This window comes from Simochromis diagramma, unplaced genomic scaffold, assembly GCF_900408965.1.
Source record: "Simochromis diagramma unplaced genomic scaffold, fSimDia1.1 OVJJ01000510.1, whole genome shotgun sequence".
Lineage (NCBI taxonomy): Eukaryota > Metazoa > Chordata > Actinopteri > Cichliformes > Cichlidae > Simochromis > Simochromis diagramma.
The window spans coordinates 3,282,308-3,295,175 of NW_024387326.1; the positions used below are offsets into that span (position 1 = coordinate 3,282,308).

The 12,868-nt window shown below is 40.4% G+C and overlaps 2 protein-coding genes across 2 annotated transcripts; both read right to left on the minus strand.

The window, feature by feature from the left end:
* Positions 1-167: 167 nt before the first annotated feature.
* On the minus strand, positions 168-5,231 carry LOC120717791 (SUMO-conjugating enzyme UBC9-like). The gene is made up of 7 exons (XM_040006028.1): positions 4,897-5,231; positions 4,560-4,645; positions 4,351-4,434; positions 3,474-3,546; positions 2,523-2,632; positions 2,211-2,290; positions 168-1,656 (listed from the first exon to the last, which is right to left on the minus strand). Exons 2-7 carry the CDS (start codon positions 4,623-4,625, stop codon positions 1,593-1,595), a joined length of 477 nt encoding a protein of 158 aa, XP_039861962.1. The 5' UTR covers positions 4,626-4,645; positions 4,897-5,231; the 3' UTR covers positions 168-1,592.
* A 1,255-nt stretch (positions 5,232-6,486) lies between these two features.
* On the minus strand, positions 6,487-10,189 carry mpst (mercaptopyruvate sulfurtransferase). The gene is made up of 2 exons (XM_040006027.1): positions 9,388-10,189; positions 6,487-8,487 (listed from the first exon to the last, which is right to left on the minus strand). The coding sequence occupies exons 1-2, from the start codon at positions 9,989-9,991 to the stop codon at positions 8,189-8,191; spliced, it is 903 nt and encodes a 300-aa protein (XP_039861961.1). The 5' UTR covers positions 9,992-10,189; the 3' UTR covers positions 6,487-8,188.
* Between the last annotated feature and the right edge of the window lie 2,679 nt (positions 10,190-12,868).

Sequence of the window (12,868 nt, forward strand, 5' to 3'; positions counted from 1 at the left end):
AAGGTGTGCAAGGGCTCAAAGATCAACCTCATGCTGGATTTTCCCTTTAAAGCCAGATGAATACAAATTAAAATACTAGTAAATAACAAATTTCATAAATACGGAGACAATAAATGGCCAGACACCCCCCGTTCCCCGAAAAAGAAAAACAAGAGATCTGCAAAAGAAATGTTTTTCTTTGATTTTATTTCACAATTTGATGCATTTAATGTGTCCTTTGTTATAATACCACACACAAATGTCAACTGGCTAAAACAATATAAAACATAACTTCCACAATTTTCCGTTATTTATATTATGTACATGCACTCATATATTTAGAGGCAAAGAAAGAAAAATATCTCAGGCCATCTCTCACTCTCAAGTGCACTTTCATTTATCTTCTTTGCTGGCTGAGAGGCCATTCCAATGAGGATCCTTCAGCTTCAGTTTTTCCACGTGGACTTGAGTTTGGACTTTTTTTGTGAGCACTGTGGCATAAAATAACTGGGTGGACGGGGCCAAAAACAAACACACAGCAGTAGTTTATAACCTTTACGATGCAACTTTTCTACACAGCATGTTTGGAAGGTGATGACACACTGATGTCAGATGGGCGTAAAGTTTGGTATGGTGACAGTTTCTATTTCAGGTGTTTTTTTTTTTTTAACACCATGTGGTTTCACAGCAATAAAAGATTATCAAGGCTCAAGGGAAGAACCAAAGGCCTGACTCAAGTGCCTTATTACTCCAAAGTCAAGCCATGGAGGTTATGTTTTCAGTGTTCAACAGGGGGTATTTGATCCCTATCAAACTTGTTTTGGGAAAACTCTCCAAATACTTTTAGTGGCCTTGGTGGAAGTCTGCACTCTCTCCCCTCCTGTTGCTTCTTGTTACTCTCCTAAGTGCACGGCTTAGCTGAGCACATAAGAAATGCCAGGATTGTCTTTTAGGTGCATTTACCTTTAGATGGTTTTTGATGGGTCACTGTCAGTTTTCTTTAAGTGCTTTGTGCCAGATGGTATGCCTGTGTATTTGTCATGATAATGAAACAGCGGGCAGAGAGAACAAAGGAAGAACAGACAGACTCCTGTTGTGCTTCTGCTTTGTCACAGTGAGAGCCCACATTCATGAAACACTATCTACAGTACTCCTGGCCTCTGATGGTTTGATAAAGCGTGTAAGGTTACCAAAAGGGCAAATCTCTGCTGAACATCACACTGAGTGGGTTGGGCATGATGTCTTACTTTTACAGCTCTGTCAGCACATTAGTCACACGCAGTTTTATTCGAGGCATGACCAAAACTGGATATGGATAGTACACATATTACAAATGTCATACTGACAGCAGGATTATCAGTTATGCACTGAAAATGCATAAAAACTGGATTTTTTTTTGAGGACAGGTAAAATGTATGATATTACTGAATTGTCAAAAGAAGGGAAAAGAAAAACAGGCTCACTTGTAGCCTGTATCAAAAAATATATTTAGAATATATTTAGAATACTTAAAAGTGGATTCTTATTGGAGTGGTCCTTCAGGTGCTGCCTGCCACCTGTTTGTGAGCTCTCGGTTCAGGCTGCTCAGGCTGGGTCGAGGCCACCTCTCCGCTCTATGTGGGGGCAAACTTCTTGGCCTGCGCCCTTACCCTCTTCTCGTAGTCCATCCTGTTCTGACTGAATGATCAAACGAAAAGAAAGTGATACAACAGCCTTGCAACCACACTAATAACACATCACTGTTTAAAAAACAGGTGTGATTTCCTCTTAAAGCTTATAACAGTGTTAATATATTAATTTTAACTTGAATACATAAGTGGCCTTTGGCAAATAGAGGCCTGTTCTTCCTGTAAAGAGGCTGGTGCAGTTAAACGTGCACACCTGATAATGTAGAGAGCTAGCATTTCAACTTCAGGCGACTTTTGGCTTTACAAAGGGTCGCCACAGCGGGTAGCTCTCTGTGTTTGATTTAGCAGATATTTTTACGCCGGATGCCCCTCCTGATGCAACCCCAAAAGAATGTCTATCTCTGGGGATCAGTCACTCGTTAGGCTAATTTGCAAACCGCAATCACGTAAAAAGCAAATGTAGTTGTTAGTAGTTATCATGTCGCTATCAAATCACATGACATTACTTAATAATATCACAACATTGCTTAATAAAAATAAATAATTTCTTTCTTGATTCTTTTTTTGTAGGATCCACTGAGTAAATCAAACAACCACACTTACCAGTAAATTGTGTAAGCTTCCGCTTGTGCTGGATCTTGAATGTTGGGCTCATTCAGCAGCTCCTGGATTCCCAGAAGAATCTAAAAAACACAGCAATACAACCATAAATACATATAACTTAAAAGCAAAGCAGCCAACTCCAATGCCATTAAATTGAATCATTACTAAGGAACAGAGGGCTGTATAGAGAAATTACAGATGCCCTCCTTTTATGCTCCAACACTGTGAAAGTAATTGGAGTAGTCACAAAAACAAAGCTGCATTCGCGGTGAAGTATGGAGGACGGGACTATGAACACAGGAGCCTTCAAACCTGTTTGATGGTGATAGCAGGTCTCCAGTCTTTGTCCTCCTCCAGGATGGACAGACACACAGTGCCTGATGGGTAGACATTTGGGTGGAATATCGGTGGCTCAAACTTGCCTGAGGACAAATTATTGAAGACAAAGTCGTACAATGAAGCACGGGAACACTGACGATATTGACCACAAAATACATTAGAATCACTATAAGAAACCATCATTAGTTGGAACTAAAATCACAAGAGGCTGTGTGAAAGTGAATTTACACAATAGTGTTATTTTCCTTTAATTTTGTCTCAGAGATCAAAAACAGGCCTTTGAGAAAATCATGGGATTGTAGCGCTATCGTAGCACTGTTTCCTAACATCAGAGAGGGAAATTCAGGCATATAATATACAACATGTGATTCAGAAGTTAACAGTACAATGACACCAGGGAATTCTGGGATTGAGCTTTGGTTATACACTTTCAAATCTTATGTTGTGACTAAAAACATGACGCTGTCTTCTATATGTAGAGATGATAGTTATTTATCTTAGAGTCATGCTTTGACCAAAGCAGTTTACTGACCACATCGGCTTCGTAGCCCGACGCTGTTTTTAACATTTCTGCTTCTGCTGTCTGTAACTTTCCAACATCAAACATTACACCGAGCCCGTCCTTTTTCTAACCATGTATCTTTTTCATTGTCCAAATGGATTATTTCTGCTACAAAAGCTTTTATATTTTCAAATAAAGGAAAACTACAAGTTATTTTATTTGTTTGCAGTGTTTCGTGCCATTGCTATAAACTTTCCTTTAATCCTGTTCTCTTTTTGTCTCTAATGTGTGACTTTCTGTATGAATTTAATGTTCTGCTTTTTTCACTCGCTTCTGTAAACCCCGTTTTTAAAGGTGCTGTTTGAATAAAATTGTTATTATTATTACATACCGAGAGTGGAGAAGAGATAAGAGGTACTCACATTTGGGTGGAGATGAAGGGTAGTCATCCTTGAACAGCATTCTGAGTTTATACAGTCCTCCTTCCCACAACGTCTAACGAAGAAGAATGAAAACAACTGTGTAAGCAAAGTAACTAACAACATTCCAAGGTTATTTAACAACAGCAAAGGAGCGTTACAAAAGTAACTGCATAAACAAAAAATTTCTAAACTGCCGTTTTCGTTCAGCTCATCTTTTTATCCCCATTCTTTGGGAGTACAAGAAAAATACATACAATGTTTTAAAAGCATAATTTCATAGATGTTAACACTAACTTTACCATCACAGTAACTGTCGCCACTACTTGTAATACTCTTGACTGTAAAGTTTTGCTATTAAAGCTTGTGAAGAAAAGCAATGTTACTTTTTATTTGAGAAAAGAGTGGCTTGAAGTTGTTTTGATGATTTAGCCTATGCGTAGTACTTCCAAAGAGAACCTCGAATAGAAGCACATTACTCAGTTTTTGTGTCAAATGTATCTGATCAGCAATGAAGACATCCTGTAATTTAGCAGGTTTCTGTCCTGCATACAAAACTGTAGTTATACTAAAGCATAGCACAGATTTCTACTTATCAAAAACACAAGAACATGTAGAGATTGCAGACAAATAAAAGAGGAGACTGTAATTGCTCTCACTGAACTAGGATTCCTGGTGCTTACATGCATGGGCACGTGCAAACGGCTCAGTGTGATCCTGTTTAGTACTAATGTGCAGACAGGTTGGGTAATAAAGTTGCTGAAGGAAATGGGGTTTGCATTTTATGTGTGTGCGAACAAGGTTTGTGCTTAAAAACCAGCATCTTAGAAGGCCTCCTGCTGGTTATTTCCTACTCTACATCCAGCTCCAGGTAACTTACTCCTTTCTTCCCTGGGATGGCACACTCCCAATTCATCAGGTTCATGGTCCCATCTGGATTCTTAGTGGGAACAGCAACAAATCCCTGTGGTTTACATGACACGCAAAACATCAGCTGCCAACCCGAGTCTGGTTTGTGTTAGAAACACTCACAACAGTTAGTTTCAAAAAACACTGGACATGAAGTTGCTGCAGATGACAGATGCTTACAAAAGGGTGGTCTTTTCTCCAGGCTTTGCGCTCCTGGGACAGTCTGCTAAGAGCGATGCCAGACATTGCTGCTCATCAACGCCCCCCTGTGGAAAAACAACCCCAAAACAAATTGATTAAATGCGAATGGTTAACAGGCGGGTAATGTCCTTGTTTCTACTAAAACGGCGACACATGTTTAGCTTGTTATTACCACAAGTATGACTTGTATATGAGTCCTGCTGTAACGCAACGCTAAGTACAGGTGAGCTCCCACAATGCTAACAAACGCTACACATGAATCACCTCGCATTACTGTGGGTCCACTGTCTAATAACATCACTTCTCGTAAACTCACCTCGTGTTTTATTTGACTAAATACCAAAAGTGAAGTTATATAAGTCTCAAAGGTGGCTTGTTTGCTTCGCTAATGCTAACGTTGCCCCCGTTACGACGGCGACCGAAAAAAACACACCCTTCGACGGTAAAAAAGAAAAAACAAATACAACCGGGCTAGCTAGGCTACTAATGACCAAACCGGAAGAACAGTTTCTTTTATCAACATTACTAAAAACACTTTACTCAGATTACACTGAAGGAATTTTTCCCACAGTTTTGTAAAACAATGTGAGTCTGAAAACCGTTTCGACTTGCTAGCCTATCGCGAGGAAGGACCCCAATTTGTTTATCTCGTTAGGACCTTCAGGCAGCGTAACGGGCAGCCTAGTGACACCCGTCAGAGATGACGTGATGCGTAGTTCACAGCCGTCTAGTGATTTAATCCTTTTGAGTCACGTCCAAACCCAAAATGTATCACCAGTCACGTCACAATTTTATATTTACCTTAATAAAAACTCACCTTTGTCTGACTGATATTCATATCACCTGGATAGCATCATTACTATCAGTGATAGTTTTATTGTGCACCATTCCATCATTCATATCTGCTTATCTGATGCATGATAAGCAGGGTATTGCAGATGCACATCTCCCAGTTTTATCTTGTGTGATCCGAAGATCCTTCCAGGACAGGTGAAACCTGGTATTTGTGTCTCTACCTGCTGGTCTTCATAAATCTTTACATGCCCAGGAAATGTCCCAGGGAAAGCTGGCACCTTTCAGTGCACAAGCTCTTGAGTTCCTCATCCTATGGACAAAACTTATGCTTATGCTTCAGCGGGAAATATATATTGTAATGTAAAATCTAACCTAACGTGCACCTCCTGAAAAATATAACTACAGTTCCAGTTAATGCAGCCCAGAACTACTGTGATTGGCCTGTTCAGCATTGTTGACTTCTCCTGAGCATTTCCAGCTTGTAATTTGCTGCAGTATGAAGAACAATCATAGCATTGACAAAAGGACTCACAAATATCAGATTCCTGGAGGGAGATTGCTGAAAGATCCAGAATGCACATGAAGGAAGGTACAAAGTAGAAAAACCTGACAACCGCACAATAATTAACAAGTAATGCACCACACATGAACATAAATGAAGACAAACACGTCAGCCACTTAGGAAGTTGATTGTAGGCTCTCCAAAGACTCCCCGCAGAAATCCAATTAGCAAATTTTGTTTTCCTTCCTTATGAATCTTTACAATAGATTCATTTAACCTTCATATGATTTCATGTAATCTACATCACAACATACCTTTTAGGTCAATATATATTAATGAGGGTCAAAATAAAGAGCAAGAGTGATGTATCTGCTGCCAGTTGCAGAGCGGAAAGTTTGATTCATTTTTAGACAATGCGTTCAGCTGCTGCCTCATCTTCAGCCTGAGAAGAATCATTTCAAATGAGCTGTTCGTTCCTTTTCGCCCAGTTGGAGCGCTCTTTTATTCCGGACTCGGCATTTTTTTTTTACCTCAATGAGACATAGCAACAGCTGACATCATACAGAGTGGCTAAGATTACCCCTTTGCTACATTGTTAATGAGAAACAAAGTGCTACTCGAGGAAGAATAGAGTTGGAATAAATATATACTCTGATCAGTTTTTTATGAAGCTTTCAAAATAGCAGTCCTCATGACTGATTTACTGATTCTTTCTCAAACTGTAAATGCGTATTAGTGCACTTACACTTCCTGATGACCTACATGGTGTGCACAGAACAGCTGCACGTAGCTCATCCTGGCGTGAGCTATAATCCATAAACTTTATTTTGGAAATCGGGCATCTTTCCAGACACCTCATATAAAACTGCAGGAACCGGCTCAAACTGGTTTCCATTTCCTCTGTGTCAGCAATCTTTTTTTTTTTTTTTTTTCAAAAACGCTGTGCATGTTTTAGAAAAAGTGTATTAAGTATTTTTAATTAGATTTTTATTATTATTATTTCTTCTTGGGTGCACACTAACAATGAATTACAATGACTTACGTTTTCAAAACTTGCAACTTTTACACAGTCCGATCAAGTGAAAGCAAAAAATCAAGACATTTTAACCTACCCCCCCCCAAAAAAAAAAAAAAAAAAAAAAAAACAGGATCTGAAACAACATGTTTCCTACAACCCTGCGAGGTCACCTGAGGAAGCTATATCTGATCAACAGTGAATTTTGCCCTGTGTGGCCTTCTAACAAAGCTAAATATTTACTTAACTGGTTACCCAATGCACGTTTTCCTCCACCTCGTGAGCTAGACTTACTTTTAAAAGAAAAAGAAGATACCTGTGGTGGTACCCCATCAAAACGGAAGCACATAACATATTCAGGTTATTGTAATGGAATTCTAATGCATCACTTTTGGTTAAAGAAAGAACCAAAACAATACATATGAAGTGAAACTTTAGAATGTTACATTTGCTTAAAACATTAAATTATTAAATTATTTGAAAGGTTTCTTACAGCTGAGGAACCTTACAACCTATAGTGTGCATAATATACTCGGGGGGGGATTTTAAGGCGTAGGTTTAAAGTTCAGGCACAATCTGCTGTCCCCGTGTTGGTGCTGTTCCTACAGCATAATAATGCATGTTGCTCGAGGACCATCAGCGCAAGTGACCAGTTACAGCTCTGCGACTTTGAGAAATAAGATGGGGGAAAAAAAACAACAACATTTTTTATTGAACTCTAACCTTTAAAACTGTGTAAAACAAATATGGGTGTGTCATGGGGTAGATGCAGTGGTTAGAATTGGTGCCACATAACAAGAAGGTCCTGGGTTTGGACCGACCTCCTGGGGGGAGTTTGGGTGTTATTCACCTGTTTTTGTGGGTTGTCTCCAGCTTTCTTTCGCAGTCCAACAGTCCTAGGCTAACTGGCAATTCTAAATGTGCCGGTGCGAACATGACTGGCCATCTGTGCTGCTTAGCCTTAGACCTATCGAGGGTGTTCTTTCCGCTTCTTGTCTTGACACCTAGGCTCTTGTTAACCCAAAGCAATTTGTCTCCCCTGCATAACATTTGTGAAAAAATATGGTCCTAACCCTAACTAAACAGTTCAAGCCAACCAACTTGCCAGATTGCTCTTTGTCACTTCACATGACTTTTGAAAGCCAAAGTCTGAAAGCAATCACCTCACACATCTATGCAACTGGTCATTTGTGATCACAGTCCTAGAGCAACACTGTGATGCTGTGGGAGAAACACCAACACGGTCAGGTCAGATACACCTGTAGCTTAGCTCCCTCTAAAGAAGTGACTTTCCCCTCACGCCTTCTTTCCCTCCCCCTCTGAGATGATAAGTTCTGGTGATGCCTTTTGAAACCACTCGCACCAGGAACCATCATAAAGGCAAACCCCGGGATGCCCGAGCAGGTGGGCGGCCAGAATGACTTGACACGCTGTGACGCCTGAGCCGCAAGAAGCCCAGAACGGTCGCGTCATGTCCACCCCTGCATCCTTGAAAATCTCAGCCAGGCTCTCGGTATCCTTCACCTTTCCAGAGGGATCCAGTAAAGTTGTATATGGTATGTTGATCGCTCCGGGGTAATGTCCAGGCAGTATGTCTGTGACCGGGAGAAAGAAGAGTGAGAAATTTAGGGGACGTATCAACATGTGACAGGTTTTTATCTTAAATTTCTTCCATAGCTTTTAGCAGCATCTCCTGGACATCATCAGTGGACGTTTGCTTCAGTGAAAACCACCAAGATAGAAGCTGAGCACACAGTATCTGCTGGTTATCTGCACGTGGCTCAAGAGCTGTAATTAGCAGCTGAAATAAAATTTGGGTGATGGCTTTCTACACGGCTCACAGTTTCTATCAGCAGCTTTTTTTTGTGTAATAAAAAAAACCTACAGAGACTCTTCAATAATATTTGTTTTTTAGTTATCAATTATCATTAGATTTTTTTTTCTTTTCATTTCACATTCCGTACCTACTTCAGATTTTACTGTAGTTTAAGTTCACTATAGTAACCTTACTGAAGAGTTATGTTCAGTGACAAAAAGCAGGAGCAGAGGGCAAGGCCACCACAGGACACGGCCACAGGGCACGGCCTTTGATAACAGCCAAAGGTTTCCAAGATAACAGCCAGTGTATACAGAGTACCTTAAAAACAAAGTACAAGTACCTCTAAAACTCAGTGCTGTTTCAAAGGCAAAGAGTGTTGAAGCTAATTTATTTTCCTGCACTTTGTGTAAAAGTAGCTATTATATAAAAAGTGCTGATAGTAGTATTTTTTGAAAGCATGTTCACTTTGGAGTATTGCACACAGCACTGTGTACACGATAAATGACAGCAGCAACATGTGAAGTATGCAAAGCAGTCTCATCTTTCTTGTTTTGATGCAAAACCCTACATGTTGTATCTTATGCTCAAAGCTGTTTTTAACCCTTGGAGAACTAACACGACTGACAGATAAACTGTTGGCCTCTTCTTAAGTTTAAACGCTTAAAGTCTGACTCACCATCTCGGGGCTCTGGCTCAGTACCCTTGAACCTGCCAGGAGACCTGGCGTCCACAACCTGGACCTGCTTGGTTCTGATGTTTTCCAGCACGTCCTCGTAGCTTTTAACCCACGACTGGTTCAGAGTGGCCTTAAACTCTCTGCTCTCCGGCTTCAAGTACTCGGACGTCACCGGATAGCCGTCAACCAGCCAGTTCTTGAAGCCACCATCCAGCAGCGACACCAAACTGTGCCCGAACAACCGGAACATCCACCACACGCGGGGCGCGCTGTACGCCCCGGTGTCGCTGGTGTCGTACACGACGACGTGCGTGTCATTCCCGATGCCCAGATCTCCCACATATTGCGAAAAGTAGCTGGCAGTTGGCAACATATGATCAAACGCAGAGTTCTTGTCGGAACATTCGTCCAAATCGAAAAAGGACGAGCCCGGGATGTGCTTCTGCGCAAACTCCTCTCTGGTGTTCCGTTTGGCTTTCGGCAGGTACCAAGAAGCGTCGAGAACGCGAAGCTTGGGACCGATCAGGTCATTTCTGACAGCATTTGCCAGCCACTGACCTGACACCAGAGCACGGGTCTGAGCCGCCATGACGAGCCTCTGCATGAAATACAAACCCGGAGCGCTAGAGGGAAGTCACTGTGCACTTCTGTTTTTGAGGAGCGAACAAGTTCGCCACGTAAAGATCATTTTGAGAATAAAGTCGCAATTTCGAATTACAGTCATAGATGAAGACGGTTAATTTAAGACTAACCGCCTGTTCAGCTGCTCATTAACGGAAATATCTAATCATCCAATCACATGGCAGCAACTCAGTGCACACAGGCATGTAATGTAGGCATGCTCAAACTAAGCCAAATGGGGATGAACGTTTAATTCAAGTGACTCTGAATATTAATGACACACTGGTTGGTCTTAGTGTTTCACAAACTGCTAATCTACCCACCTGAGTACAGTTGCTGACCATGTCCATTTTTGACCATAGTGTACCCACCTTGTGGCGACAGCAAGTAAACGCACCACATCACAAACCCGAAATCATCTCAAACTGGTTTCTTGAACATAACAATGCATTGATTGTACTCCAAAGTCATCACATCCTTTGGTATGTGGTGGAACGGGAAGGTCACATCATGGAAGTGCAGCAACGTTGTGACCCTATCATGCCAATAAGGACAAAAAAATCTGGACTTAAATCAAAGAATCAGAAGTGTCGTAACTTTTAAATTAGAGTGTTGGAGCACTAGAATAGCTTCAGTGTGTTTTCCAAGAGCTATTTCCTATTTTGGTGTCGATGATGGTGATGCAGTGCTGCGTAACACGATGGTCCTCCCATAGAAGGTCTGCTGGGCTGAGATCTACTGACTGAAAAGCCTAATTTTCATATTCATTAAACCACTTCCTGACATCTCGTGCTGTACCTGTTGAAGACATTGCTTCCACCAGGATAGAAATGATTCATCATGTAAGACAAAGATGACCACTCAGGACACCTTTGCATTGATTTGCAGTCACCCCTTGCTGTTAGGTAAGAGTGTTAATCATTTTAGATCACTGGCCATATACAGCTGAGTTTCATCTCAGGTAGACTGGACCAGTAAATCATTTACTTAATAAACTATATTTAAAAAAGCAGTAAGATTTTAAAAGGTTAAGCTGGATGTACTAGTAAAAGACACACCCCTTACCTCACTTGCCTAAAAATTACCAGACGCTAGAAGATGTAATTAATTTTTCTTATTTAACAAGTAGTTCATTGAGAGAACAGAAGATGGAGAGCCTGAGATGTCTTAAGGAACATCTTTAAGTGCACTTTAAAAAAAATATAAGCCACTTTTTCTACTGTTACAGCGGAAAGGTGGAACCTCTAAATTCACATGTAGAGTTTCTGCACTGAAACAACAGAACTCATTTAGATACAGACATACTTTTCATTGCATCAGTTCTTATAAATACTGGCATATTAGTACTTTTTAGCAATGCAATTGAATCAATGATTCGATTGCATTTTTCAAACTTTGCACAGCACCATCATCAGTGAGATTTCCCCCCTTTGGTGGGACAGTTTCTTCTGTTCTCTACATGTTTATTCTCTTTAAATCTTTCTCTTTTGAGTTATGAATAAATGTCTTTATCAAGCACAAAACGTCTTATGTATCTAATATTCATGTGAAAATTGCCCAATAAGTACTTTCTTGCTTTCTGAGTTTAAAACCGAGGTCACAATGAACTAAAAAACCTCAGAGTCAGATTTGTAATCAGATTTTATTTTTATCATTCATAAATCACAAATAAAGATGATAATCATTTCTAAATAAAGTTGTGTCACTGCTTATTTATCCTCAAAGCTTGCTTTTAGCCTCTGAGAACCTCTCAGCCGAGGAAATACACGATGGCGCTGGCATCATGTGAGCAGCCAGCATCATGTGACAGGCCGTCACACTGGAGCCACAAAGCGGCTCACTCAGGTCCACCTGTGACCTCAAAGAGCTGCTTTAGCTCCTGCGTGGAAAGCATCATGCGGTCACTATCAAGGCAATTGGAAAAAAATGCATGAATTTGGAGTCTGGGATGCAACCTGGTTGGACGCCTGTAGGATAAAATACTAGTTTATATTTCTGCACACATCTGTAGCGCTGCTTAGTCAGGCATCCACACACTTTACATTTCCTGCAAACTCTTTTTCATAATCAGCATCACATGAAACCGTTTATGGTAGTTCCCCTTCCAGAATGTCTCACAGTCTTGTTGAGTGTTGATATACTGTAGGTGGTATTGCTGCAAAAGTGACACTGCATCCGTTTTTTTTTTACATTCAACAGTAAGAGCTCTGAGTTTTAATGATAAAGAAAATTTCCATCACTCATGTTCTGAACAGTCTCCAGAGTTTGGTGACTTCGTTGGGACTCTCTCTTTTTCTCATAGGATTGATGCTAGTGCAGCATTAGTGTCTTTATTCAATAACTTAATAATACTTTAATAATCTCAGACACTGCAGGTGACTTTCTGTATTATTCTACAGTTTTTATGCTTCAATCTTTGTTTTTAGCCATTTGTTACGTACAGGTCGTCCACAGGTTCAGCCCTGTCTGCTGTGCTGTATGTATTTAATTAAAAAACGGTCTAATTAAATACATATTAAAGCATGGCGAGGGGATGTATTTAAATGCACATTTCATTGAACCTTACTGCAATGAAATAATCCATAATTGTGCATGGAAATGGTGTCTTTGTGAGATTATGGCAACATAGACAGTAGTATGTTTCTGTTACTATCCTTTTTTTTTTTTTAGAAACATCTATGCCGGTTTCTTAACAGTGAAAGAAATGCAACAGTCTCTCTGGATCATTTCTATCCAGAAGATGGAACTCTTCTTTTGCAAACACATTTTGCGCAAAGACAAAAATCATCGGACAAAACGTGGTGATAAAACATCTGGTGACAAAAGGTCATCATTTTGTCATGCTGTAGTTCCACCTGGT

Bases quoted from the DNA above. Each gene is read 5' to 3' on its own strand.
- LOC120717791 (XM_040006028.1), bottom strand. From the start codon at position 4,625: ATGTCTGGCATCGCTCTTAGCAGACTGTCCCAGGAGCGCAAAGCCTGG. The intron at 4,435-4,559 runs GTAAGCATCTGT...TGTAAACCACAG, and splicing joins GGAGAAAAGACCACCCTTTT to GGATTTGTTGCTGTTCCCAC. The intron at 3,547-4,350 runs GTAAGTTACCTG...CTTCTTCGTTAG, and splicing joins CCATCCCAGGGAAGAAAGGA to ACGTTGTGGGAAGGAGGACT.
- mpst (XM_040006027.1), bottom strand. From the start codon at position 9,991: ATGCAGAGGCTCGTCATGGCGGCTCAGACCCGTGCTCTGGTGTCAGGT. The intron at 8,488-9,387 runs GTGAGTCAGACT...TCCCGGTCACAG, and splicing joins TGAGCCAGAGCCCCGAGATG to ACATACTGCCTGGACATTAC.